The sequence below is a fragment of the Capra hircus genome, chromosome 10 (genome assembly GCF_001704415.2).
Source record: "Capra hircus breed San Clemente chromosome 10, ASM170441v1, whole genome shotgun sequence".
Taxonomy (NCBI): Eukaryota; Metazoa; Chordata; class Mammalia; order Artiodactyla; family Bovidae; genus Capra; species Capra hircus.
In genome coordinates this window covers 17,472,539-17,499,316 of record NC_030817.1, presented here as the reverse complement: position 1 = coordinate 17,499,316, position 26,778 = coordinate 17,472,539, and the positions used below count along the sequence as shown (strand labels likewise).

General features: G+C 50.0%; 1 protein-coding gene across 2 annotated transcripts; it reads right to left on the bottom strand.

Annotated features, from left to right (window-relative positions):
- On the bottom strand, nucleotides 2,788-18,288 carry ABCD4 (ATP binding cassette subfamily D member 4). 2 transcript variants are annotated; one of them, XM_005686074.3, is made up of 19 exons: nucleotides 18,158-18,288; nucleotides 16,830-16,948; nucleotides 16,567-16,694; nucleotides 15,182-15,321; nucleotides 13,809-13,925; nucleotides 13,330-13,455; nucleotides 12,642-12,692; nucleotides 10,307-10,401; nucleotides 9,948-10,069; nucleotides 9,748-9,839; nucleotides 9,476-9,565; nucleotides 7,417-7,625; nucleotides 7,148-7,239; nucleotides 6,428-6,464; nucleotides 6,012-6,061; nucleotides 5,513-5,565; nucleotides 5,119-5,195; nucleotides 4,161-4,276; nucleotides 2,788-4,001 (listed from the first exon to the last, which is right to left on the bottom strand). In XM_005686074.3, exons 1-19 carry the CDS (start codon nucleotides 18,193-18,195, stop codon nucleotides 3,933-3,935), a joined length of 1,821 nt encoding a protein of 606 aa, XP_005686131.1. In that variant the 5' UTR covers nucleotides 18,196-18,288; the 3' UTR covers nucleotides 2,788-3,932. The 2 variants fall into 2 exon arrangements, with proteins under 2 accessions (XP_005686131.1, XP_017909465.1); XM_018053976.1 differs by having other exon boundaries at nucleotides 7,417-7,541.

Sequence of the window (26,778 nt, the reverse complement as noted above, 5' to 3'; positions counted from 1 at the left end):
TGATATGAAACACTGTTTAACTGTTTGGTAGAATTTACTAGTGAAGCCACTGGCCTTCAGATTATTGGCTAGGAGGTTTCTGATTACTGATTCAGTCACTTGTTACAGATCTATTCAGATTTTGCTTCTCCTTCAGTCAGTCTTGGGAGTTTGTGTGCTTCCAGGAATGCATGGGGAACAAAGCTCTCAGCAGGAGAAACTTGGCCCAGCCTGGCCCATCCCTGACACAGAGGTCAATGGACTCCCAAGGACAGGGATGAGAATGCAGCCTTGCAGGCTCAGTATTTTGGACTTTAATGTAATGAGTAGCTAATCTGCATTTTTAAGGTCCCTCAGGCTGCTTTGTGGAGGATGTGGTTGGGTGAAGTGTCAGGGAGACCAGGGACGGGGCAGCCACAGTTGTCCCAGTGGAGATGCTGAGGGCGGGAGTGGACGTCAGATGTATTCTGACGTAGTGACGGACATAGTGATGGATTGGATATGGGTAAGGTCTGGAGGGTCTCAGGTCTCTAGCCTGAGCTGGGGGTTGACAGTGGAAGCGCCATCCCCTGAGGTGGGCAAGACGAATGCAGCAGGTGGGGGCGGGGCAGGGGCTCAGGAATTCTGCTTTGAACTGGAGATTCTTAAGTTATTTCAGGCTCTGGGCTGACCCCTCAACAGGGGTAAAAAGGAAAGGAAGCATCTTCCTCACAGTTTTCTTAAGAAAATGTGGCAGGAGCTGGGCTTCCCGCAAGCTCTGCACAAATCCCTTCGCGAGTTCAGGACTGAATCTTGTCTATGTCCTTCTTTAATCCCTTGGGATCTGGCAGTTCTGGGCCTGGGGCCTGGTCTGAGCTGTCACTAGGTAAAAGTCTCTGCCCCGTTTTCAGACTTTTCCATGGAAACTGCCCCCAGAGGCATCTGACCTTCAAAACCCTTAACTACCCTCAGATGGGCAAATTCACTGGCCAGTTACCCAGCCTCACCCTGCCAGGGGTTTAAGGACAGTGTTCTCCAGCACATGTCCCCTGACTGAGCCCTATCCACACTTCCCTACGTCCTTGGCAGGACAGTCTCGACAGCCCCCTAGTCCTGGGCTCCCTTTCAGCTAGCTTATTCTTCAGGCATGGGTTCTCCTGACAACTCCTTGTGTCTCCAGGAGTTCCTTCCTGACCTAGCTTTAGCCCAGGCCCACGCATCATTCCAACACCTAGACAGGATGTCAGGAACAAGACAATGTTTCTGGAAAGGCAGTTTTTACAGAGGGCACCCAGCATTGCTCTTTGGCTTCCTGGGAGATTGTCCTCAGAACATAGAGCACACAGTTCCCTGTGGGCTGTGGCAGAGCAGAGACTGGTCTATCACCCTTCATCCCAAATTGACTGGGGTGGTCCACAAGTAGGTGTGGTAGGTAAGCAGATACTTGATGGAGATGACAAAAGATTGCTTTTCTGCCCTGTCCCATGGCCCAGGACTCTTCAGAAGAGTGATGTATATAGGATAACATTTTTATGGATTATCCACGTGGGTCTGTGTAGACCCTTGGACGGCAGAATGAGACCTAAGTTTGGGAAATCATCTGCCTGGCTTATTTTAAACATTTAAACACTTTGGTCCTCTTCATAAGGACACAATACCTGACTTTTCCTCATGCAGGTTTGTATCAATTCATCTACAACTCTCTGTAGCCACCATCTCTGAGATGGGTGATGGAAAAGCGTACAGTTTGCCCCTAAGAACAGCTTTCTCTTGGCAGAGTTTCTGCACCGGAGAACACTGGGTACTTGAGTATTAAGAACAGAGACAGCACGGGAAACATGTTTGAGGCAGAGGAACAAACTTGGTCTCTATAATAATCTGCTAGCAGCAGCACTTGTGAAAAACACTTAGGAGTTGGAGCTTATGAGGACGAAGTAAATCAGTGAGGCAAGGCTGTCACAGAAAGGCCGAGGGGAGCTCCTGCTATATTGAGAAAAGTCCAGAAATTAAACCAGAGAGGGAGTCCTCCCACACCCAAACCCCACAATTTAAAACATGCCCAAGGGGTGGGAGTCAGGGCACTCCTGAGGGAGACAGGCTTCCCCTTGGCCTAGGGGAGAGCTCTCCTCAGTTGGCAGGGTCTGAGGATGGACGTCCCCCAAGGCTAGCGGCGTCTGAACAGAGACCAGAAGAGCACTCGGCAGGATATGGTTTGGGAGAGTCAAGTCTGGGAAGGTTCCTGAAGCAGACGCTGACCTTGACGGTCCCTTTCAGCCCCGAGAGAAGGGCTGCCATCGGCTTTCTCGGCACTGACATCCTGCAGGTTCCTACGGAGGCTTCACTGGGGACTGGGCACTCCAGGTCCCCACCCCAGAGTTCTCAGCCCCTCAGCACCTGGACACACTGCTTTAGTTCCCTCAAGGGGTGGAGCTGAGAATAGGCTCCAGGCCTCTGTGCCAGCTAAGCCATGGGGTGGGGGCGGGGGGATGACCTTTTACCCGGGGCAGCGTTTCCCCACATCTGGGATCATTTCCAGTGACATCAACAGGCATGAAATAACCTTGTCTTACACAAAGGAAATCATCCCTTGTAGCCTTGAGGTTCTTATTCCATTTCCCCACATCTATTAAGGGGAAGAGTCTCAGTTGGGTGCTAGGGTGTCTGACTCCACGGTAACATCCCTTAACCTCCCTGTGTACAGATACCAAGTCTCATGTGTAGGCACAGTATTGGGCTGTCATTTCATAACACCATTTGTATTAATTTTTAGTTACTTTCTATTTATATCAAGTGTAAACTTTCCTTTAAAAATGCATTTCAGGAAATGAATTAACTTAAAAATATTAGAAATTTATTTTCATCTGGGTTGAGATTAGAACAGCAGAAGGGCCCTTGAGGTTAGTGGCTAAGGGACAACTGGCAACTGGGGAGATGCCAGTGAATGACTAGGGGCAGAAGGCTCAGCACAGTGGAGAGTCCTGCTCTGGCCCTCCAGGGTCTCAAAGACAAGTCTGGAGAGTCAACTAAAAAGATCATCTTAGGGACCTCTCGGTGGTCCAGTGGTTAAGACCCGGCACGTCTACTGCAGGGGACATGGGTTTGATCCCTGGATGGGGAACAAAGATCCTGCATCCCACATGGATCCTGCATCCCACACGCTGTACTGTGTGGCCACAAAAAAGAAAAAAAAGATCATCTTATGATGAAGAAAGAGAAAATGGGAAAGTTGCAAGTTGAAAAAAAGGTTTACCTTTTCTTTTAAAAAGTTATAAAATTTATATAGCTGGAAAGTCTCCTATGGCAAAACTGAAGTGATCTAAAAGACTTCTGGCTCTCTTGACTCCAGAGTCCAATACACTCTCCCATTTCGACCCTTCATCTCTGTTTTTCAATTTTTATTTATTCATTTTTTATTTTTGGCTGTGCTGGGCCTTTACTGTTGTATGCGGGTTTTCTCTGGTTGTGATCAGGGGCTACTCTCTAGCTGTCGTGCACGGGCTTCTCATTGCACTGGCTTCTCCTGCTGTGGAGCACGGGCTCTAGAGCACAGGTTCAATGGCTGTGGTGCACAGACCCAGTTGTTCCACGGCATGTGGGATCTTCCCAGATCAGGGATTGTACCCATGTCTCCTGCACTAGCAGGCGGACTCCTTACCACTGAGCCACCAGGGGAAGCCCCGACACTTCATCTCTTATAGATCCCACACTTCCATGTTTTCTTTAGAAAACATGATCTGAGGTTATACGTAAGTGATCAGCATTTCAAGTGTACAAAGCGGTGGCTGAGGTAGCAGGAGGCACGCCGGCAGGATGAGGGGTGTGGAGGTTCACACGTGGGCTGAGCCCACTGCCGCCAGTGTTCCCCACACTGCGAGGCAAACCTGGGGCTCCTTCCTCGCCCGCCAGCCCTCCTGGTCTCTCCTGGGAACCCAAACTCCTGAGCTTGGCTCTCCTTCTGGTGCCCAGCCTTGGCTTCATTCCACTTTGATCCTAGTCAGCTCCCACCTTCCGTCTCCACAGAGTCTCAGAACCAAGGAGTGAAACTACAAGAGACCATCACCACCGCACGGCGATCAGGCTGCCCTGGCTGTAATCGACCCCCTGCCCACTCTGCCATCCCCACTCCCCATTCCACGGTCCCCCTGTCAGGCCCAGCCTTGGGGTTCTTCCTGGTCCTCAGGCCATCCTGCGGGCACGGGTACCTTCTCGAGGCTGCGTCGGTGGCCCACGCTGATGAACGTCATGCCCAGCTGCTGGCCGATGCGGTACAGCTCGCTCTCCACCTCCTCAGTCAGGGCACTGGTGGCTTCATCAAGCACTGGGGACAGAACCCAGCAGGAGGATGTGGGGGCCTGCGGTCTACCCACCTCTGCGGCTCCTCCAGCCTCTGGCTGGGGCCTGATCAGAGGCTGAAAACTGCTCTGCCTTCCAGGAGCCCTGCCTTGGGGAGACCATGGGCCAAGGGAACAGAGGGTGAGGCTTCATGTGGGAAGCCACTGGCAGCAGCGGGACAAAATCCTTCAGCTTCCTATAGACGAATACCAGCCACTGCCTTGGACCTCTCAATCCGAGGAATCCTAGTTCCCTCGAGGATGTCAGTTCCTAGAGAAGTTCATACCTGCCATCCCTCTGCCAGGTATAGCTGGGGAGATGGCAGAATCTGAGGATCAAAATCAGAAGCCCTCTCAAGGTTGCCTCCAGCTGCCACACTGGCTGAAAGCCTAAGACTCGGTAGTTTAATATACGGGGGCTTCCCAGATGGCTCAGTGGTGAAGAATCTGCCTGTGATGCAGGAGACTCAGGTTTGATCTCTGAATGGGAAGATCCCCTGGGAGGAGGAAATGGAAACTCACTCCAGTACTCTTGCCTGGAGAATCCCATGGACAGAGGAGCCTGGTGGGCTACAGTCCAAAGGGTCACAAAGAGTCAGACACGACTGAGCGGTTTTATATATATATATACCTGAGGATTGCAAGCACTGCCGCCTCATGGGCAGAGTTCTGTTGTCCCTCTCGGCAGGGACAGAGACACCTGGCCAGGCACAGGTGTGCTCTCCTACCCATACCCATGACTCTCCAGGTGCACTTGAACAACACGCTGCTACACCCGTGAGCGCACACGGTACCTGGATGGCACACACGCCTACAGGGCGAACCTCACCTGCGTACTTCGGCTGCAGGTAGAAGAGCCGGGCAAAGGAGAGCCTCTGCATCTCTCCCGGGGACAGGACATCGTACCTGCAGAAAGGGAAGTGGAGAGGCCAGCTGGAGGAAGGAACATATAGTTTGGCTTCTGCACAGAATGGTCTGGGCAGGAAGAGGCTCTCACTGTAGACAGACTGTCCCAGCACCACCCCCACAACTTTCCCACCAGAGCCACACTGCCCACAAGAGACAAGGCCAAAACTCTGTATGCAAAGACATGAACCAGGCCCCTACTGGGCCAGCAACGCCCTGGGATTTGGAGTCAGGAGTCAGTTCATCCCTTGCCAGGACCCCTGGGAGTCACTGTCTTTGGGGGAGCTGTCTCTGGAGCACCCCAACCTCCTCCTTACCAGTTCCAATCGACCTGCTGGTCCAGACCCTTTGTCCTTGCAACCAAGCTGGACTGTAACACACCAGAGAAAACGATGGGTCAAATGGAAGGGCCCATCCCTGCCTCCTCCCATCCTGAGGACCGCCTCAGTCCCACCACATACATCTACCCCCAGCAGCGTAGCAAGTGAGGGCTGGGTGAGCAGTCTGCCCCAAGCAGAGAGGAGCAGTCCATCAGCTACTGTTTAGACTTGCTGGAGCGTGGGGACCAGAAAAAGCAACCTGACATGGTGTTATCATTGTTTTAAAAGTTGCTACAGAGTGAACGCTGCTTGTTCCCCATACCTGGCCAACAGCTCCCACTGCTGATTTATATGCCCACCCCTACTCCCCTCCCTTGCCCCAGGCTCAGACCTCCAGACCCTGGCCAGGACAGCAGGGCTGGCCTCACTGGGCTGGCACCTGTGTGGTCGGTGCTACCAGGTGGGCTTGGACCTCAGGGTCCATGCCCTCACTTACCAGGCCTGCCAGCTCCAAGAACCTCATGATCCTCTCATCATCAGTAGAACCTGCAAGACACAGAAGTCAGTGCCTCTGGGTCGCCAGAATGGATGGAGTGCATCACGACAGGGGGCGAGCAGAGGTGGGGCACCAGAATGGGGCCAGGAGTCTGAACGACAGGTTACAGCACTTAATACACTAGGGAAGGGCCAAGGAAGGATGTGATCCATCCCTTCCCTCCCATGGGTGTCTCTCCTCTGCAGGGGGGAGACAGAACAAGATGAGGTCAGGGTACAGACCCTAAAACAGTAACCAGTCAGAGGAGGTGATAGAGGAGACCCAACCAGAAACCAGCAGCCTGGTGGGGGGCCTCCCCCAACAGGCAGAGAAGGAACAGTGGGATGGGGGACATGTCCCAAGGGGGCCCAGCTCACCTGAGTCTGGGTAGATCTCCTTCAGGGGATATATCACCTGATAAAACCACAGGGGCCTGGGGTAAGGGCCAAGGAGAGGTGGGACGGCACACAGCCCACCCTTGCTTGGAAACAGGAACCACCAGAGACCAGGCTCCTCTTCACCCGAGGAGAGGAAGAAGCGTTCTAGCTGAGGAGCTGGGCTTACAGACAGCAGGGAGGGCCCCAGAATCCAAGGGGCTCAACAAATACATGTGATATTTGGCTTATGGCCCCCACAGGTTAGCCTGCCCCCGGAAGCTGCCCTGACCCTCAGATGTGAATATGAAACAGGAGCAGTCTGTCAGCTACCATTTAGACCTGCTGGAGTGTGGGGACCAGAAAAAGCAACCTGATGTAGTGTTATCATTGTTTTAAAAGTTGCTACAGAGTGAACGCTGCTTGTTCCCCATACCTGGCCAACAGCTCCCACTGCTGATTTATATGCCCACCCCAACCCCCTGCCTCGCCCCAGGCTCAGACCTCCAATCCCTGGCCAGGGACAGCAGGACCGGCCCCACTGGGCCAGCAACTGTGGTTGATGCTACCAGGTGGGCTTGGACCTAGGGGTCCTTGCCCTCACATGTTGGGCATGGTTCATTTATGTCCTGCCTGCTGTACCAGCTCTCTAGTGCTGAGACCTGTCACCCTACCAGGGCCATGTTGGGGGGGCGGGGTGGGAGGAGTGGGCCCCGGGCTGACCTGCTCCCGAAGGGTCCCATCAGTGAAGAAAGGCTTTTGGGGCAGGAACAGCACCCCTTGGGGTCCAAAGTCCGCCAGCATCTGCACTGAGCCTGCAGGGCCCACAGAAACCTTTGTTTGGGCATCTTCCAAAAGGTAAACTGCTCCTCACTCTCCTCCAAGAGGCTTGATCCTCACAGACAGATGCACACACATACCCACACGCACACACATGCACCCCAACCCCCCAGGCCGAGGCTGGCTCAGAGACGGGGCAGGCTGGTCCTCACCCCGTGCGCTGGCCCAGAGGCCGCCCAGAACCCGGAGCAAGGAGGTCTTGCCGGCGCCCGTGTCGCCTGTGATGAGCAGGCTCTGCCCCTCAGAGATCTTCAGACTCAGGTCCTTGATTAAGGGTCTGTGAGAGGAGGGGGCGTAGATGCAGACCCGCTCGACGAGGAAAGCTGCATCTGCTGGCTCTGTTGCTGGCGCTCCCAGGCCCCTGGGGTCCGAGAAGGGAGGCGATGAGGGGAAGATAAGTACTGTCAGTGCTGCTGGGAGTAGGGGAGCCCCTTCTCCTCGGGGGCGAATCACCTCTGGACTGGGGCAGGGGCTGCCATGGGCTCCATTGTGACCTCAGAAATCACATGCTGAAGTTCCAACCCTTGTACCTCAGAAGGTGACTGCATTTGGATACAGGGTCTTGAAAGGGGTGAAAGCGAAAGTCGCTCAGTTGTGTCCGACTCTGTGACCCCCATGGACTACACAGTCCATGGAATTCTCCAGGCCAGAATACTGGAGTGGGTAGCCTTTCCCTTCTCCAGGGGATCTTCCCAACCCAGGGATCGGACCTCAGTTTTCCGCATTGCAGGCGGATTCTTTACCAGCTGAGCCACAAGGGAAGCCCAAGAATACTGGAGTGGGCAGCCTATCCCTCCTCCAGTGGATCTTCCTGACCCAAGAACTGAACCAGGGTCTCCTGCATTGCAGGCGGATTCTTTACCAACTGAGCTCTAAGAGGTGAGTACATTCAAATGAGGCTGCGAGGGTAGGGCCCTAATCCCGCAGGACTGCTGTCCTTTTAAGAGGGAGAGACACACCAGGGGGTGAACAGCAGAGAAAACACCATGGAAGGACGCCATGAGAAAGCAGCCGCCTGCAAGTGAAGGAGCAAGGCCTGGGGAGAAACCAGTGCTGCCGCCACCTTGACCTTGGACTTCCAGCCTCCAGAACTATGAGGAAATAAACTTCTACTCTTTAAGCTACCCAGTGGGTAGCTATCGGTGTCCTATGGTAGCCCTGGCAAACTGAGAGAGGTGGTCTGGGCACATGCTCCGTGGCAGGCTGGGCCTAGTCCTGCCCTTGACTGATCTTAATCAGTCTTACCAGCCAGGCACCATAGCAGTTATCCCCTCTTGGCAGATAAGGAAACTGAGTCTGGTGGCTAAGTAACTGCCTCAGGGGCACAGAGCTGCATCTGTCCAGTTCTAATGTCAAGAGGTTTTCACAACATCACAGTGCGATTGAAGGTCAGAAGGGGAATGGAAATACTAACCCGTTCTGGAGTTTCTGGCTCTCCGTTGACGCCCATCTTCCCCACAGAACAGCAACTCCAGTTTCCTACAGTCCCTGCCCCAGTAGCCCACCCTGGTCCCTGGGTTCAGAGATGCATAAAGTTTTCATCCTTAACAGAGGCAACAGTTCAGGTGTTAGCTCCTAAGAAGAGAGTTGAGCATAGTTCTTGAAATTCAGCTTGTTTCCATTTTTCAAAGCTTACTCTGCGGCCTCCATCCAAACCACCTCCTATGAACTAGGGGACCCAATCCCCACAGCAACCCTAAAACAAAGGTTCCATGAACATGTTCCTTATGGATATGAAGATACTGAGAGCGGTTAGGTAATCTGCTCAAGAAAAGTGAGGATGCGAGACAAATCCTCGATGCCCAGAAAGGTCAGAAACATCCCAGAGCCTTCAAGGATACATGAATGAAGACACCTCTGGGCCTGTGCAGAGACAAAGAACAGACAGGCCCCAAGGAAAGGGGTGGGTGCAGCAGGGCTCCGTAGGAGGAAGGGGAAGGAAAGGAAGAGGAGGGATTCTATTTGGAGTTTCATTAGCTCAGGCCCAGGCGGCTTGTGCACTTTGCTTCCATCGGGTGGGAAGATGGTGTAAATGAACACAGATGCTGCAACAGCAGCACAGATGGTGAACATTTACAATGTGCCTGCACACAACACGGGTTTCTTTCATTTGCTCCGCCGGACTCTCCTGCCCAGCTGGGAAAGGGCCAGGCTCCGGGGCGGTTCCGTGGCCCACATGGTCCATCACCGTGCTGCTGGCCCAGGGCTTACCTGGCCAAGTCCCACTGGCTCTCATCCAGAAACTCCCCATCCTGTGACTTTGGGTTCATGTCCAGCAGGGTCTCCTGAAGCTCCCCGATCCTGGGCAAGAAGGGAAAGCCTGAGGAGGGTCTAGGGGTCCTGGTAAAGGCCTTCCTCCTTTCTTCCTCTCATGCCCACGAGTGTTTGGTGAGGTTTTTTCTGCTCTTTTATTTTCCCCTTGGCTACTTCTCCCAACGGCACACACCTTGCTCAGGACCCGGCGGGGCCAGAGGCAGCCTCACCTGTGTGTGTAGCCCGCCACGTCGGAGAGCGTGGTGGAGAGTTCGATGAGCTGGCTGAAGCAGTTGATGAGATACAAGCACACAAAGGCGTTCTGGGTAGGAGAGAGGGCAAAAAGCCCAGGCCTTGACTCCAAGGCCGAAGGGCAGGGGAGCAAGTGTGACCGGGGATTGGGGGGGGCGTTCCCAGGAGGGAGGCTCACCTTGCTGACTAGGCTGCTGAGCTCTGCGGGGCTCAGGTCTCCGTAGACGCCACTGAAAATGGGGATTGCGATCACGATGTAGCTCAGGATGCTGCCCAGATAGTCAAACATGTTGATGCCGACTGCAGAAGACACAAGAGAAACCCAGGGTGAGAGGCCCGGGCATTGAGCGTGTGTGCTCCAAGGGGAACAGGAGGCCAAGTGGCATCTCAAGTGATTTCCCGGATTCTCACTTTCCTGAGGACACTCACAGCAAAGGCAAACTGATCAGTGCAGAGAGGGAGGAGCGGCTTGTGTGCGGGGGGGGCCATAGACTATCCCCACCCCGTGGTTCCTGCCTCCGGACTCCCTGCACCTACTGCACAGCCAGAGCTCCTTGGACATCAGGTCCCGCTGGGTCTGAAGGAGTCGCTGCAGCCTGCGGTCTGTCCTCATGTGCTCCACGTGACCAGCCCTGATGAGAAAGGCCAGGATGTCCACCGGGTCTAGAGAGCCTCTGCCAGACTCCTCACACTCCCCTTTCGGGACCAGGCCCACCCAAGTGATCTTTCCTGCAGACCCTTTTGGCCACTAGCAGTCAGCCATTGCTGCATTCATTCAACCTGGTATTGCCTGTGCCAAGAACAGGAACTCTATAGCGTGGGCAGACCTGGTTCAAATTCTGGCTCTGGCCAGTGACTAGCTGGGTAACACTGACAGGTTATTAAGCCTCTGAGTCTCAGTTTACTCATCTAAGAGATGGAGCTTATAATACCTATGTAATAGACTAATGTGAAAATTTCTGAATTTAAGGTGCCAGACATATGAGTGGCTCCTGATAAAAAACTGTTATTAAACAAATATACACTGAGCAGACACTAGGTGGCAGGCTTGGTGCTAGTCAGCCAGACAGAGGTGGATAAAACAGCCCGGCAGGCAAATACATGCCTTCTTCACCTGGAACATATGGAAAGTGTTACGTAAGCCGTGTGTCTGCAGGACTATGGAAGTAAACAGGCCTGATCACCAAGGGAGTCTGGGAAGGCGCCCAGGAGACGGTGACTTCACGCTTCAAGGATGGGCAGAAATTCTCCAAGCAGAAAGGTTAGGGGAGGACAGAGAAGGAGTTTCAGATTTAGCATCAAGCACAGAGAGGCTGCAGGACGACAAACTCAGAGCCCTAAGAACCAACCTGCTTGCCCTAGGGCCCAAAGCTTCATGAGCAGAGGTTGCAGAATCCAGAAACAATTTAGCACAGGCCCAGCTATACCTTTGCCAACAAAGGTCCGTCTAGTCAAGGCTATGGTTTTTCCAGTAGTCATATGTGGATGTGAGTTGGACTGTGAAGAAAGCTGAGCGCCGAAGAATTGATGCTTTTGAACTGTGGTGTTGGAAAAGACTCTCGAGAGTCCCTTAGGCTGCAAGGAAATCCAACCAGTCCATTCTAAAGGAGATCAGTCCTGGGTGTTCTTTGGAAGGAATGATGCTAAAGCTGAAACTCCAGTACTTTGGCCACCTCATGCGAAGAGTTGACTCATTGGAAAAGACTCTGATGCTGGGAGAGATTGGGGGCAGGAGGAGAAGGGGACGAGAGAGGATGAGACAGCTGGATGGCAGCATCGACTCGATGGACATGAGTTTGAGTGAACTCTGGGAGTTGGTGATGGACAGGGAGGCCTGGTGTGCTGCGATTCATGGGGTTGCAGGGAGTCGGACATGACTGAGAGACTGAACTAACTACAGCTATATCTGCTCCCCACAACAAACCTCTTTTAGGCATGCTGAATGCATGCTAAGTTGCTTCAGTTGTGTCCGACTCTTTGCGACCCTATGGACTGTAGCCTGCCAGGCTCCCCTGCCCACGGAATTCTACAGGCAAGAATACTGGAGTGGGTTGCCATGCCCTCCTCCAGGGGATCCTCCCGACCCAGGGATCGAACCCACATCTCTTGCATCTCTTGCACTGAAAGGTGGGCTCTTTACCACTAGCATCACCTGGGAAGCCCCTCAACCTCTCTCATAGATTCCTGAAACTCTTGGTGCCCCCGAAGTGGTGGCAGCTACAAACTGCAGCAGAGATGGACATAAGAGCAAAGTCCTGGGGCTATTAGATCCATGTGATCCAAGGACAAACTTCCATTCCTTAAACACAAACCTCTGGGCCCTTACTATCAATCCAAACAAAAGTCCAGAGTCCTTACAGGAGGCAGAGTTCAGGGACCTGCCGTGGCCACAGGGGAAGGAATGGGATTTCACAACACAGCTGTTGGGACAGAGTCTGTGGGGAGAGAGTCTTCTAATCTGAGAGGCTCCACTCCCTCCCATGCTACAGAGATGCAAGATGAGCTGTGGACGTCAATGGGCTTCGGGCACTGGTGGAAAGCCACTTTTTTACAGACAGAAAAGCAGAGGCAATGCCTTATAGTCATCAGCAAGAGGATGAAGCAGGCACTCATTTCACTCTAAAACAAATTCTGCCCCATGCTACACCACGAGGAGGAAGGACTTGTTCCAGAAGCAAAGCCACGGACAGAAGGATGAGGCAGACGAGGACAGACGTGAGACACGGGGAGAGGGTCACGGCCAAGTGTGAGGATGCCTGGCCCCTGGCCTTGGCGATGGTGGGAGGGTGGTATGATTCACCTTGCCTTCTCTGCCATCTATCTCCCCGATCAGTTCTGATGAGGCAGATGGGCAACTATCTCCAGGACTCACCTGAAAAAAGCAGCAGGCTCAGCATTCACCCGGATCTGCATGTGCTTGAACCTGGGCAGACCAGAGGTAAATGTGTGCTGACGGTGGGCAGGACTGGGCTCTCTCCTTTCAGAGTCCTGGATCAACAGGACCTCCAGGCAAAGAGGAACACGGGTCCCCTTCAACACTGGCTGCTTCAGCCCAACCCTTCCCTGAATTGTCACAGGGTGGGAAATCCCAGGCCTGGGTGGGGTGGCAGGAGCCCAGTGGACAGGGCAGCCCCTCGCCTTGCTCCAGAGAGGACAGGTGCATGACTGCCACCGCCCCTCCTTCTCCCAGGGCCGGGTCTGAAGGAGGCGGCCAGGAAGCACAGAGCAGGGCACAGATCCACGGGCTGACTTGAATGAGGGCGTCTGGAACAGAAGCGTGTGAGAAGGCCAAGGGATGACGGTGACGAGGGCCAACCAGTCATCGTTCTCACTGCTGCTCATGTATCATCTCATTAATTCCCCTTATAATTCTCTCCATCGGGGACAGTACCATCTCCATTTTAGAGATGAGAAGATGGAAGTTTAGAGGTTAAAGACCTCCCCCAAGAGCACGGCTAGTGACTGGCATAACTGGGATTTAAACTCAGGCAGCCTTTTTCCAGATCCCATTCCTTATGCCTTATGCTCAGCCCAGAAACCCCCGAGCAAGGGAGACATACCTGAAATCCCCCTCCAGCTTCTCCTGCTGCACCAGCTTTGCCACAATGGGACTCATCAACACTCTGTTCACCACGGTTCCCAGGATGAAATACCCGAAGATGCTCACAGGCCCTAGCCAGCTGGTGCTGAAAGGCGGAGAGAGGGAGGGTGTGGAGAGGGACATATACCCGCAGGACTTGGCCCTGACTCCTGCCCCAGTTCTGGGCAGCCCGTCCCATCTCAGAGCCCCGTGGGGCCTCTGCTCCTACGTGGGGGCACCGTATACCTGGACAGTGACACACTACAGGGCCAAAGGGAGGGCCAGGGTCCGAACACACAAGATGAGTAGACTTCCTGGGGTGCAGGTGGGAAGGAGGGAAGACCTCTCTGGACCCTGACCCGGGAGAGCAGACTCCCCTCTGGCATGTGAGTGCTGGACTCTGGGGAACCAGCAAGCAGGGGAGGCTGGGGGGCATGCCGGCAAGAGGAGAGGCTTCACCTCCGGAAGCACTGGTACGTGTAGTAGACGAGGGTGAAGGGAGAGATGATCAGCTTGCTGGCCATGCTGCTGAGTTGCCGACAGAACCGCTCCACGTCCTGGCTGATACGCTGGTCCCTGGAACCAATGACACACAGTGACTGGACCCAGGGAGCTGGGCTCTGGGGTGAGAGCTAAGGCAGTTCCAGGTTACCTCTTATTCTGACCTTGCCTTGCAACGACTCCATGGGAAGAGGGACCCAGACAAGGGCTGGTCTCCTAAACGCAATGAGACCCTTAGGATCTTCAAACAGGGTTGTGGAAAGTGGCTTCTTAAGGCACTTCAGTCTACCCCTCAGAAAAAAAATGGCAACTGAAAGGTCCAGCACCCGAGTGGCCTGAGCTGGCTCCGAGCAGAGCCAAAGAAGAACTTGAGGGTGGGTGACCCAAGTTTCTGGATGATCAGGAAAGCTATCCGGCTTATCTCACTCCTCCCAACCTCTCCCTCATGAGCCGGAGCCCGCCCCCATTTTAGCTATGTGGCTGTGGAAGCTCTGTATGGGTTCAGCCATGGAGATGATGCCTAGAAGAGAAAGTCAAGAAGCATCACGGTGGGACTTCTCTGGTGCTCCAGTGGTTGAGAATCCACCAGTTTCTCTGGTTCCATCTGCAGTCAGGGAACTGAAACCCCACATACCACAGGGTGACTAAGCTCGCATGCCTCAACTAAGACCCCACGGAGTCAAATAAATAAATAAATAAAGAAGCAGCATCAGGGCCTTCCAAGAGCCTTTGCTGCAAAGCTCTGCATAAGCTGAGGAAAGGTTACCTCAGGCAACGAAGAGCTTGGAAGGGTGGTGAGTGCGGAGGAAATGAGTGTGAAGAGAGACTCCATACGTCTCATCCCAACACCAAGGCCACAATGACTCCAAACTCCCAGAGAGGCATGAGCTTGGGCAAAGCCCTTGCATTCTCTGGGCCTCAGTTCCCTCACCTGTAAGGGAACCTGGGACTCAGTGAACCTAAGAGAGGTGATAGAATGGGGACTGGCATCCCAGACTGAGTCCTAGACTGCAGCAGTCTTTTACTGGTAAAAATCAGAGCGTCGGTTTTCTTGCTTTTTTCTAGCAAGGACTTTTATCTCGGTCTTCAGAGAGTGCCTTGTTTGGAGGCCCAGAATATGAAATGGACAAAAGGGAGCTGCTCTTGGCCTCTTCTTTCACCTTTCCGTCCTCAGGTGTGCAGAGCACCCGCCCCCTATGGCTCCGGGCAACGACATTTGCAGATAACTGCAGATGACCTCATGGGGGTCCCAGCAGGGCCTCTCCTGGGCTGAGTCAGCCCAGATGGATGAACCCCATAGAGGATGGCCAAGACTGACAGGGGGCGCCTACGGGTTATCGACGTCATCACGCAGCACGTTGAGGGTGTAGTACACGCGGCCGCGGAAGTAGAGGCGGTGGAGGTGCTCCGTGAGGTCCTTCCTCCAGCTCACATACAGCAGGTTGCAGGTGAACTGGTCAAAGCTCTTGAGCTGAGCAGTGGGGGAGACACGGGGAAGGGAGAGATGTATAATTCTTCCTGCAACCGTCAGCTCCCAGCTCAGGCTGGCAGAAAGCTTCTGCCAACCAGTCCCAGCCCAAAGGCTGTCCACTCAGCACTAGGGCCTCTTAAAGCCTCAAGTCATGGGATTCCTCCCTTCCTCATTCACTCATGTGTTCAATCCTTCACCAAGGACCAGCCCCCACGCGCTTCTGGAGATTGGGGACAGTATTTTCTCTTCCATTTATGTTCTTATTTTTCTGTCCCCCCAAACCTGGAACAGGGTTCTATATACATAGGTGCTTACTTACAGAAGACCCAACAGAAGTGCCAAAGTGTGATGAGAAGTGCCTTCCCCAAGAAAACAGGTAGTGAAGCCTGACAGCATTAGGCTTGAGTCCTAGCAGAACCTTGACTCTCATCATTTACAGAGTCTCTGTATGCTAAGCACGAGGGAGGTAACAGTGAGTTCACAGTCTAGTGAAAAAACAGTCCAAAGGGTGTCAGGGGTGTTAGAGCAGAGGTAAACTCAAAAGGATTAACAGGACTTCCCTGGTGGGCCAATGGCTAAGACTCTAAGTTCCCAAAGCAGGGGTCCCCAGGTTCGATCCCTGGTCAGGGAACTAAGATCTCACATGCTTCATGGTGCAGCAAAAAAAAAAAAAAAAAAAGATTAGTAATTCAAAGGGGTGGAGTTGGGCGGAGGAAACAGGAAAGAAAAGTTGAGGATGTTCTGAGGGAGGTGATAGCAGAAGAATCCTGAAAAGTCAGCAGGCATTAAGCAAGTGAATGAGGGGTGGGGAGAGGAGGCCGTTCTGTGAGGAAGCAGCAGGTGCATAGGCTGGGTGATGTGACAAGTGCCAGGCTCAGTCACAGCCTCAGTGCGTGAGGACAGCAGCGGCTCTGGATGCTGGGCCCGGTTTTCAGGGGGTCTGAGCTCCCTGAGGCAAGACTTCTGGGAACAGAAGCGACAATGATCTTTTCTGTTAAATGTTGAATTAAACCAGAACCCTGTGGCCGAGCCCCAAGAGCTTGAAACAATTGTGGCATTGGTCTCAGGTGGGCCAACAGGCGAGATCAATGCCCTGCCTAGAGTTCTGACCCCACGTTCCCAGAAGAGAGAGGGAACACACACGCACAGCTTGGTTTCTGCTTCCTGATGGCTAAGTCCCACCGGGCACTGGACAGACATCATACTAGGCTGGAGGAGAAGAGAGATGTGGGGAGAAGACCTTACCACGGAGTTGAGGACGATGAGCACAACAGACAGGAACGTCAGCGTCTTAAATCCATTTAAGTCTTTGCTTCCTAGGACTCCAAAGTATTGACTGGGGATCAAGCCAACCCGGTAGATCACCAGTTGCTCTGGCGGGAGGGTGAGGAGTCAGGAATCAGTAAGGAGGGGGGAGAAAAGTCAGAGAAGACTTCTTCTTGTATCTTCGTGTAATCAACACCCCGCAGAAGGAAAAGGACCCCACGAGCTTGGGCTCATTCACTCACCCAGTAGGGCCACACACAAAAGGGTCAGGAACATCAAGGCATTCTGTGATGACCAAGAGGGAAACAAAACCTTCTGTATCTGCAAGAACCGCTGGAGAAATTGCAAATCCAACCTGGGTCTGAAGAAGAGAAGCAGAGAGAAACCTAAGAGGACAACGGAGCCTTAGAGAGCAGTGACTAAACTTATCTACACCTGTTGTGGGTTGGGGCTGAGGCCACACAAAAAGAATGTTTTACAAATGCTGAAGTCGGTAGGCTGGGAACAGACCAGGGGATTAAAAAGGAATTTCTTTAAACTGACAAATGCTATGAAAGGTTAGGACTTCCCTGGTGGCTCAAACGGTAAAGTGTCTGCCTACAATGCGGGAGACCCGGGTTCATGGTAACCCACTGCAGTATTCTTGCCTAGAAAATCCCATGGATGGAGAAGCCTGGTAGGCTACAGGCCATGGAGTCCCAAAGAGTTGGACACGACTGAGAGACTTCACTTTCACTTTCACTATGAAAGGTTATTTACCAAAAACCTATAGCTAAATTAATAAAGAAATTTTAGCCACAAGACAAGGAAACCCGCTACATCCATTCTCAAATAAGAGGTCCAAATCAAAAACTAAAAAGCAGGAAAACTCACAACTTTAACTTAGAATTAAGTATTTTTGTTCAACATTGTGCCATAGATTCAAAGACTTGGAGAGCGGAAAATAAGATAATAAAATTTGCAGACTGGAAAATAAACAAGGTAATAAAATCTATGCATAGAAGAAATTCCTGTGTTAGGAAGACAGGAAATCCGCAGAAAAGTGGGAAAAGGACATAAAGAAAAGGGGAAATGCAAATACTTAAAAGCGTAAAGTTAACACAATGGAATACCGCCTTACACTGATTAAGTTGATACACATTAGAAAACCCAAACAATACCAAACCCTGGATGGGTGGGGGTCGATGGCTGAGGGGAAACAGGAACCTTAGGCAGTGGTGTTGGGACACTGGGTGCGGTCACTCCGGAAAACAAATTTAGCAGGATTAAGTGTGACCAAGCATCCTACCCTGGGGTGAACAATCCAAAGAAAAATCTAAGCAATCTAAGTGTCCATCACTAGGAGAATGTATAAGTAAACTGCGGTCTCAAGACCGAAGCACCACCTAGCACTCAGAAGTGAAAACTAGATTACTATAGCATGCATGATCTCAAAAACACAATGTTGAATAAAAAGTTTTTTAAAAATCACAGCATGTTATGCAGTTGGAAAGCAGCTGTACCTTTTCCCCAAACAGCCCCGAGTAAGACGTCCCAAGGCCCGGCCCTCTTCCCCAGCCGCCCTGCTAACCTGCCGCCAGGCCGGGGTGCGGGCCCCGGGATCGCCATGAACAGGAATCTGACCGACGCGGGAGCCGGGCAGCCCCGGGGTCAGCTCCGGGCCGAGTCCGAAGAGCGCGCTGCCAGCCGAAGGGGGCGGGGCCCCAGTTGGGGGCGGGGCCTGGACCCCGGCTACCACAGAGATGGGCGGATAGAGAGGAAGGCGCCGGGCGACGCAGCCTCTGCCGGAAGCGACAGACTTCTCTAAAAGAACCAGAGCGCTGTCTGTTGACCCGGCGCCTAGAGCGCCCTCTCCTGGATATGGACAGTTTCCCCTTAGGCAAGAAGCCGCGGAGAATGTGACCGAAGTATTTTTAACTCGAATTATACAGGAACCAGAGATCAAATTGTCAACATCCGTTGGATCATCGGAAAAGGAAGAGTTCCAGAAAAACATTTACTTCTGCTTTATTGATTACGCCAAAGCCTTTGTGTGAATCACAAACTGGAAAATTCTTCAAGAGATGGAAATACCAGACCACCTGACCGGCCTCCTGAGAAATCTGTATGCAGGTCAAGAAGCAACAGGTAGAACTGTACATGGAACAACAGACTGGTTTCAAATCGGGAAAGGAGTGGGTCAAGGCTGTTTATTGTCACCCTGCTTATTTAACTTATATACAGAGTACATCATGAGAAACGTTGGGCTGGATGAAGCACAAGCTAGAATCAAGATTGCCGGGAAAAATATCAATAACCTCAGATATAAAGGCGATACCACCCTAAAAAGCCTCTTGATGAAAGTGAAAGACGAGAGTGAAAAAGCTGGCTTAAAACTCAACATTCAGAAAACTAAGATCATGACATCTGGTCCCATCACTTCATGGCAAATAGATGGGGAAACAGTGGAAACAGTGACAGACTTTATTTTGGGGGGCTCCAAAATTACTCCAGATGGTGACTGCAGCCATGAAATTAAAAGATGCTTGCTCCTTGGAAGAAAAGTTATAACCAACTTAGCGTATTAAAAAGCAGAGACATTACCAACAATGTCTGTCTAGTCAAAGCTATGGTTTTTCTGGTAGTCATGTATGGATGTGAGTTGGACTGTAAAGAAAGCTGAGCATGGAAGAATTGATGCTTTTGAACTGTGGTGTTGGAGAAGACTCTTGAGAGTCCAAGAAGGAGATCCAACCAGTTAATGCTAAGGGAAATCAGTCCTGAATGTTCATTGGAAGGACTGATGCTGAAGCTGAAACTCCAATACTTTGGCCACCTGATATGAAGAACTGACTCATTGGAAAAGACCCTGATGCTGGGAAAGACTGAAAGCAGGAAGAGAAAGGGATGACAGAAGATGAGATGGTTGGATGGCATCACCGACTCAATGGATGTGAGTCTGAATAAGCTCCCAGAGTTGGTGATGGACAGAGAAGCCTGGTGTGCTACAGTCCATGGGGTCTCAAAGAGCTGGACACGACTGAGAGACTGAACTGAAGTCATACATGTTTCACTGGAGAGGGGAAAGGCTAGCCTCTCCAGTATTCTGGCCTGGAAAATTCCATGGACTGTATAGTCCATGGGGTTGCAAAGGGTCGGACATGACTGAGTGACTTTTGCTTCACTTAATACGTGTTTCATACATTCTCCCAAAGACACCAGAATGACTTTTTTTTTTTTGACCGTGCTGTGCAGTGAGGACTTCAGGGATCTTAGTTCTTCCACCAGGAATTGAACCTGTGCTCACACAGTGACAGTGTGGAACGCTAACCACTGGATTTTCAGGGAATTGCCTAGAATTATCTTTTAACAACATCTTTTAACAATTTCAGTTAGAATAAAATCCAAATGTTTCTATGGCACAAGTGATCAGGTCTTCTCACCTTGGTCTTTTTTATTGGCCACTTAATTTTGGTCTCAGGGTTTTTGCCTGGATCATTCTTCTCCCTAGCCTAAAGCTTTCCATGACTGGCTCATTCTCATCATTAGTCCAATAGGATGTCAGCTGCTCACTCTATGCTGTCCTTGCCCTGACATTCACTATTACAATATACTTTTATTGTCTTCATGACAGTTATCCCTGTCTGAAATCATCTTGTTTCTTTGCTCTATTGTTTGTCTTCCTTTAGAAGAATACATTTCATTGAGCAGGAACTCTGTCTTGCTCATTGATGTATTCCCAGTACCTCAAACACTGCTGAGGTAAGTGCTTAATAAATATTTGTTAAATGTCGAATGAATGAAATGCTTGTCAACTGGCTGGTGATGAGCAGCATGATCTCCCAGGGCCCTAAGTTTGAATCTAGATGTACCCTCCCCTCTTCCTTCAGTCCTTAAGTGTCAACTATATTCCAAACACTCAACAAGATACATGTATCACCTGTCTTCTTGGAGTTGACAGTCTAGATGGGGAGGTCAACCAGCTGACAGTATCACCTGTCTTTGTGAAGTGCTGTGACAAAGGAACCATACAGCAAGTTTTCTCAGCTTTGGCATTATTGACTTTTGGGGCCTGGTAGTTCTTTCTTGGCGGAGTAGAGAGACTGTCCTGTGTATGGTAGGATGCTGAGCCGTATCTCTGACTTCTACTCACTAGATTCCAGCAGCACTACCCCAGATCCAGTTGTGCCAACCAAGACTGTCTCCAGACATTGCCAAATGTCCCTTGAACGGTGGGGGTGGAGAGGAGCAAAACCCTAGCCTTGTCTCACCCCCCTACCCCCAGCACTGAAAACCAATGTCTCAGAGCCATAGAGAGGGCCATCTGACTCATGATGGAGAAAAGGGGAGAGAAGAAAACCAAGTGATTCCTAGACGTGGCAAGAGCATGACTTAGTCTCAAGTGTGATTTCCTAAGTATGTCTTTGTTACTCCGAAAATAAAACATGTCAGGAGATAGTTTCTGAAAAATTAATAAGGCAACCAAAGTATCAAGGCAAACAACCTCAACCTACTAGGAAAACCCCTGTTTACAGCTCTCGTCGCCTTTCACCCTCAAAAGTATTCTGGTTTGGTGTTTGTCCCAGGGCCCCTTAACACTGTTTATTACTTTAAACTTTACAGAATGCTGTGAACATCACAGCATTCATTAATATTTCTATTTATATTTCAAAATTATCTTTTAAATAATTTCCAGCACTTTAAATTCAAGTAGGGTAGTGGAAACCTAATGAAACAACTAAAATTGAAACAAATAATTTTTTAATATCAGATACCTCTGTTAAAATTTCCCATTGTAACTGTGACATTTCCTTTTTTTTTTTTACTGTTTTTTTTTTAAATGAAGACCCAAATAAGGTCCACACATTGTCGTCAATCGATATGTCTTCTAAAACTCCTGATCTCCTCCATCACCTTAAACTAACCACATTTATCTCTCTCCTGTTTGCAGAAACGTCTAACTGGTTTTTCCAGTTGAATTCTTGCTGCTGTTCTAATCCAGCTCCTACATGACAGCCAGGGGAGACTGCCAAAAACAGATCAACACCTTGCTTAAAACCCTTCAGTGGTGTCCATACGTGCGTGGATTTATCTCTGGGCTTTCTATTTTGTTCCATTGATCTATAAACCAATACAATATTGTAAAGTAATTAACCTCCAATTAAAATAAATAAATTTATATTTAAAAAAAACCTTCAATGGTTCTAAAGTCTCTAGTCCCCTGGCTTCGCTATCCACTCCAAACTTTTAAGGCACCAAGAGACAACCTTGTCCCCCTCCTGTTAATTTCTCTTCCTTCTGTCTCCGCTGTAACGTCTCTTCTCAGAAAAGTCCTCTCCAACTGCCTTCTCTAAGAAGGACTCTTATTCCTTCCCATAACAACCCATATTTTCTCCTTAAGGCACTTACTGAAGCTTGGTATTATATTTTCATTTTGTGTGTTTACTTCATTAATGCCTCTCTCCACAGACTGTCAGCTTCAGGAGGACAGGGACCACGTCCACTGCATTCACCATTGTCCAGGAGCACTCTGTAAGGACACTGTAAATCTTTGTTGAACAAAGTTGAGCAAGACAGTCCCTGACCTCACAAGGCGCATGGGCCACTGTCTCACACTGTTTACTAGGACGACTGCCAGTCTCGGGGCTGCTTTCTCTCTCATACAAAGACAAAGGGAGACAAATTGGTTAAAGGGGAAAAAAAGGTAATTAATTTGGTAATAAGTACGAAGCCTCAGATGATGACGTGGTTTCACTCCCAGGACTTCTCCTATGGATACGGGAGCACAAAGGGTTAGTCTGGAAGATGTTTCCTCGGTGTGGTAAGGTGACAGCAAAACCCTAGAAACAAACAGAATTCCCCCCAGAGAAGGAAAGGGTGTAAGAAGTATGACGCAGTCACTTTGTGGAATACACTTTGCAGCCCTTAACAAGGATGAGAGAGACTACAGGGCCACAGTGGTTCAGAACACGGACTTCTGAGCCAGATTACGTGGCTTCAAATCCCTGCTCTACCACTTACTATCTGTGTGACCTTGGGCAAGTGGCCTCAGTTTTCTTCTCTGTGAAGTGGACTGATAACCATTCTGACATCAGAGACCTCTGGGCAAGTATCTAAACAGGACCTGGTAGTGATCAGAGCTAAATGCTATATTACATAGCCATGTGGGAGAAATGCCCATGTTATATTGTCTCATTCATTTTTAATTCTGGTTTAATTGAAAAATTTAAAACACACATGATAAAAAATGTCCACACAGGATAGGGCATATTGTGAAAAATAATATGTTTACTTTTCCTGCTCCAGAGGAAATGACTGTTCACACCTTCCTAGGAATCTTTACAAAAATGTTTCATGCATAGGCAAACTTATATGTGTGATTATTTTTCACACACACACACACACACCTACATTTTCCTTTTGAAGCTTGCTTTTTAGGTTTCACAGTATATCTTGGAGATGCTTCCATACCACACAGACCCCCCCCGTCATTTCTTCCCACTGCATAATATTCCACTATATAGAGAAATTATTTATCCAATTTCCTATTGCTGGATATTTGCTATTACATAGAATGTTGCAATGAATATTCTTGGATATAGCCAAAATATTAGTAATTTTAAAAGATGGCATATTTCATATTTTGTTTGAAAAAAAGCATATTTGTGTGTGCATGAGCATACACCTATTTAAAATTATTAGAATCTGTAGGAATTAGGAATATTAGAAATGACGAGCACAAAAGACAGTTTGAACTAAAGAGCCTGCGTGTTTAAAGTGGGTTCTTTTTTTAAAAAATGTGACTGGCACAGTAAAACCTCCCCAGAGGTTGTCTCTCAATACAGAAAAAACTACTTCTTTCATCTTCTGACCCTGCCAGTTCCTGGTTCACAACTCAGTAACAGAGTTCTTCCTTCCTGTCTCCCTGCCAGCCTGCCTGTTCATCTTCATGTCCTGTAACACCCAGCCCAGTGCGTGGAACAGGGGTGTTCAGTAAACAGTTCTGGAATGAATGAAGTGACTCTTCAGACCCCAGTTTGTCTGTATATAAAATTAGGATGGAAAAGTGGACTCATGGCCATCCTGGGAAATTACTGAGCAATGTGGGCACTCTTGAAAAAGATGAAACAGTGTAAAAATACTCAAAAATAGCCTCTCAATCTGTAATTTGTCCTATGGGCTGAGCAGGTCAAAACAGCCCTCAGTGTAGCTGGTTCAAAGGCTCATGGCAGCTTCCCCCCGAGCCAGCCTGTTAAATGTATTCCCAGACAAAAGGAGGACAAAGCAGGAGGGATAAAGCTGTTAGCAAGCAGAGCCCTGCAGTAGATCTTTCAGATCCAAAACCATCTGGGCCTGTCTCCGCTCCAGAAGGAAATCATTTCAGAAAGATTTATCCCCTGAGCTGTACATCTGTTAGAAAGTCGAAGCTTTCATATTAGAAATCGCTCAAGGACTCTCTGAGTGTAGAGTAGTCTTAAAGGAGTGAGGAGCTGAGACTGACAAAAATGATAATTCATTCAGCATTCAATGAATATTTACTGAGCACCTACTCTGTATGTGCCAGGCATTGTTTCACGTGCTAGAGATACAGCCGTTTCAAAGCCCCTGTCTTGAAGACCTGAAACAGATGCATATAATAAACCAAAAAAGAAAAGAAAAATGATGTTAGATATGCCAGAGTGTTAAGAAAACTCTAGCAGGTGTCACAGGTTGAATCCTTTGGGACGCACACCTTGAGATGTTTAGCACCTCAATGTTCTAGAATCATCTCTGAGCAAGTGAGTGGAAGGGAGCAAGATTGGGCAGAGGTGGAAATCAAGCTGAGAAGCAGCCCCAATGCCAGGCTCAGCAGACTCTGCGGGGAGCTCCAGAGCTAAAAGGGCCCATCTGTGTCACCTCCTTTCCACTTGGGCCCATTCCTTTCCTGGATGTGGGCTACCTAGGGAAGGTCACGACCTTGGGCGAGCCCACTCTGTGGCTGAGCCGATTCTTGAAGGGACTGATAGATAGCTCAAGGCTGTCTGATGACTCTACTCAGAGCAGCTGGGGTTATAGTCCTTCCTTAAGGAAGGAACTCGGGGCTGCAAGTCTCTGTGACCATCACACAGAGTGTGGGAGGACAGAGAGGGACTGGGGTGGCAGTGCTGCTTGGGAAAGAGTGGTCAAGGAAGCCCTCTCTGGCGGGTTCTTTCTTTCTTTCTCGGTCATGCTGCGTTAGTTCCCCAGCCAGGGTTTGAACCCACACCCCTGCTTTGGGAATGCGGAGTCTTCACCAGACCACCGGGGAAGTCCCTCTCTGGCAGGTTTAAAGAGCAATCCTGAGTGAAATGAGGGAAGGAGCCATGAGGATTCTGAGGGAAATGGAATGGAAGTAGGGAGCCAGCTGGGAGGCAAATCTGGTATTTCAAGACATTTTTGGTTGTCACTACCAGGGGGATGCTACTGGCCTCTACTGGGTGGACACTACGGATGTTGGTAAGCATCCTACAATAATGCACAGGACAGCTCCCTACAACAAAGAATTACCCGCTCCAAAATGTCCAAAGTGGGACTTCCCTGGTGGTCCAGGGGTTAGGACTCCACACTCCCAATGAAGGGGGGCCTGGGCTCATTCCTTGGTCGGGGAACTGGATCCCACATGCCTCAACTGAGAGTTCACACGCAGGCAACTAAAGACCACAACTAAAGATCCCAAGTGCTGCGTCTGAGACTCAGCGCAAATAAATCAATAAATGCTTAGAAAAAAAAAGGTCCACAGTGCCGAAGCTGAGAAATCTTTCTTTAGAGAAAGTGACAACTATTGAATTGCGGATGTATTTTGAGAGTAAAGCCAACAGGGAATGTGGATGTAGGGAATGAGAGAAAGAGGAATTGAGTGATTCATCAGAATGAACGATGGTAGCATTTACTGAGATGGGGAACTCTGGGAAGAACAGATTCTGGGTGGGGAGCAGGCGGTTAATTCAAGAGTTTGTGTATCAACAGGTTAAATCTGAGATGCCTGTTGAATACTCAATGGTGATTTTTTAGAAAAATATTTTAATTTTTTATTTGTTAAAGTTATTTATTTTTGGTTGTATTGGGTCTTCGCTGTTACGCGTGGGCTCAGTTGCAGTGAGCAGGGGCTACTCTTCGTTGTGGTGTTCGGGCTTCTCACTGTGGAGGCGTCTCTTGTTGTGGAGTCACAGGCTCTAGGCGCGTGGACTTCCATAGTTGTAGCACTCGGGCTCAGTAGTTGGGGCACGTGGGCTTTAGCTGCCTGCAGCAGGTGGAATCTTCCTAGACCAGGGATCGAACTCAGGTCTCTTGCATTGGCAGGTGGGTTCTTATCCACTGCGCCCCCCAGGGAAGTCCTCAATGGTTATGTTATTTATGCAATCGGCTGTTTGAGTCTGGAGCTCAGGGAAGATGTCTGAACTGGAAGCTCTAGATGTTTGGTCATCAGAAGAAAGGCAGGATTTTAAGTCAGCAGATTGCAAGAGATCACCTAAGGAGTGAATGTAGATTGAAAGGAGAAGAGGTCAGAGGACTGAGCTCGACGGGAATCCCACATTCAGTTGAGGAACCTGGAGAGGGAGAGGGAGAGCCAGCCACTGAGTTGGAGAAGGAGCAGGAGGGAGGTAGAACCAGGTGAGCCTGGGGTCCTGGAAGCCAAGGAAAGCAAGCCCTTCCAGAAGCATGGCTGGACCAGCTGCATTGAATACTGCTGAAGGGATGCAAGTGAGATGAGAATTGCCCACTGGGCTTGCATTGTGGAGCTTGTCAGTGACCTTAACAAAAACAGGCTCCATGAAGCGGGTTCAGGAAAGAGAAGGAGGTAATAAAAACAGAAGCAGGGGTTACAAGCAATTCTTTCAAAGAGTGATGCCCTAAAAAAGGAACAGATAATACACCAGTAGTTAGAGGAAAATATGGAGTCAAAGTAAGATATTATAACTTGTTCGTAGGCTTAAGGGAAGATCTAGTGGAAGGGGAAAACACTTGATGTTAACTTCATTTGCATACTCACTACATTTCAGGAGCTGCATTAGGCATTTTATATGGATTATTTAATTTAACCTGTGCATCAAACCAATGAGATAGACCATGTTGTTTCCCCCATTTCAGAGAAGTCAAAACTTGGGCAAGGAGAGGATGGTTTGGTTACATGGTCATGCTCACATGGCTAGTAAGCCAGAGAACTTGAATGTAACGAGGATGTCTGGCTCTGGA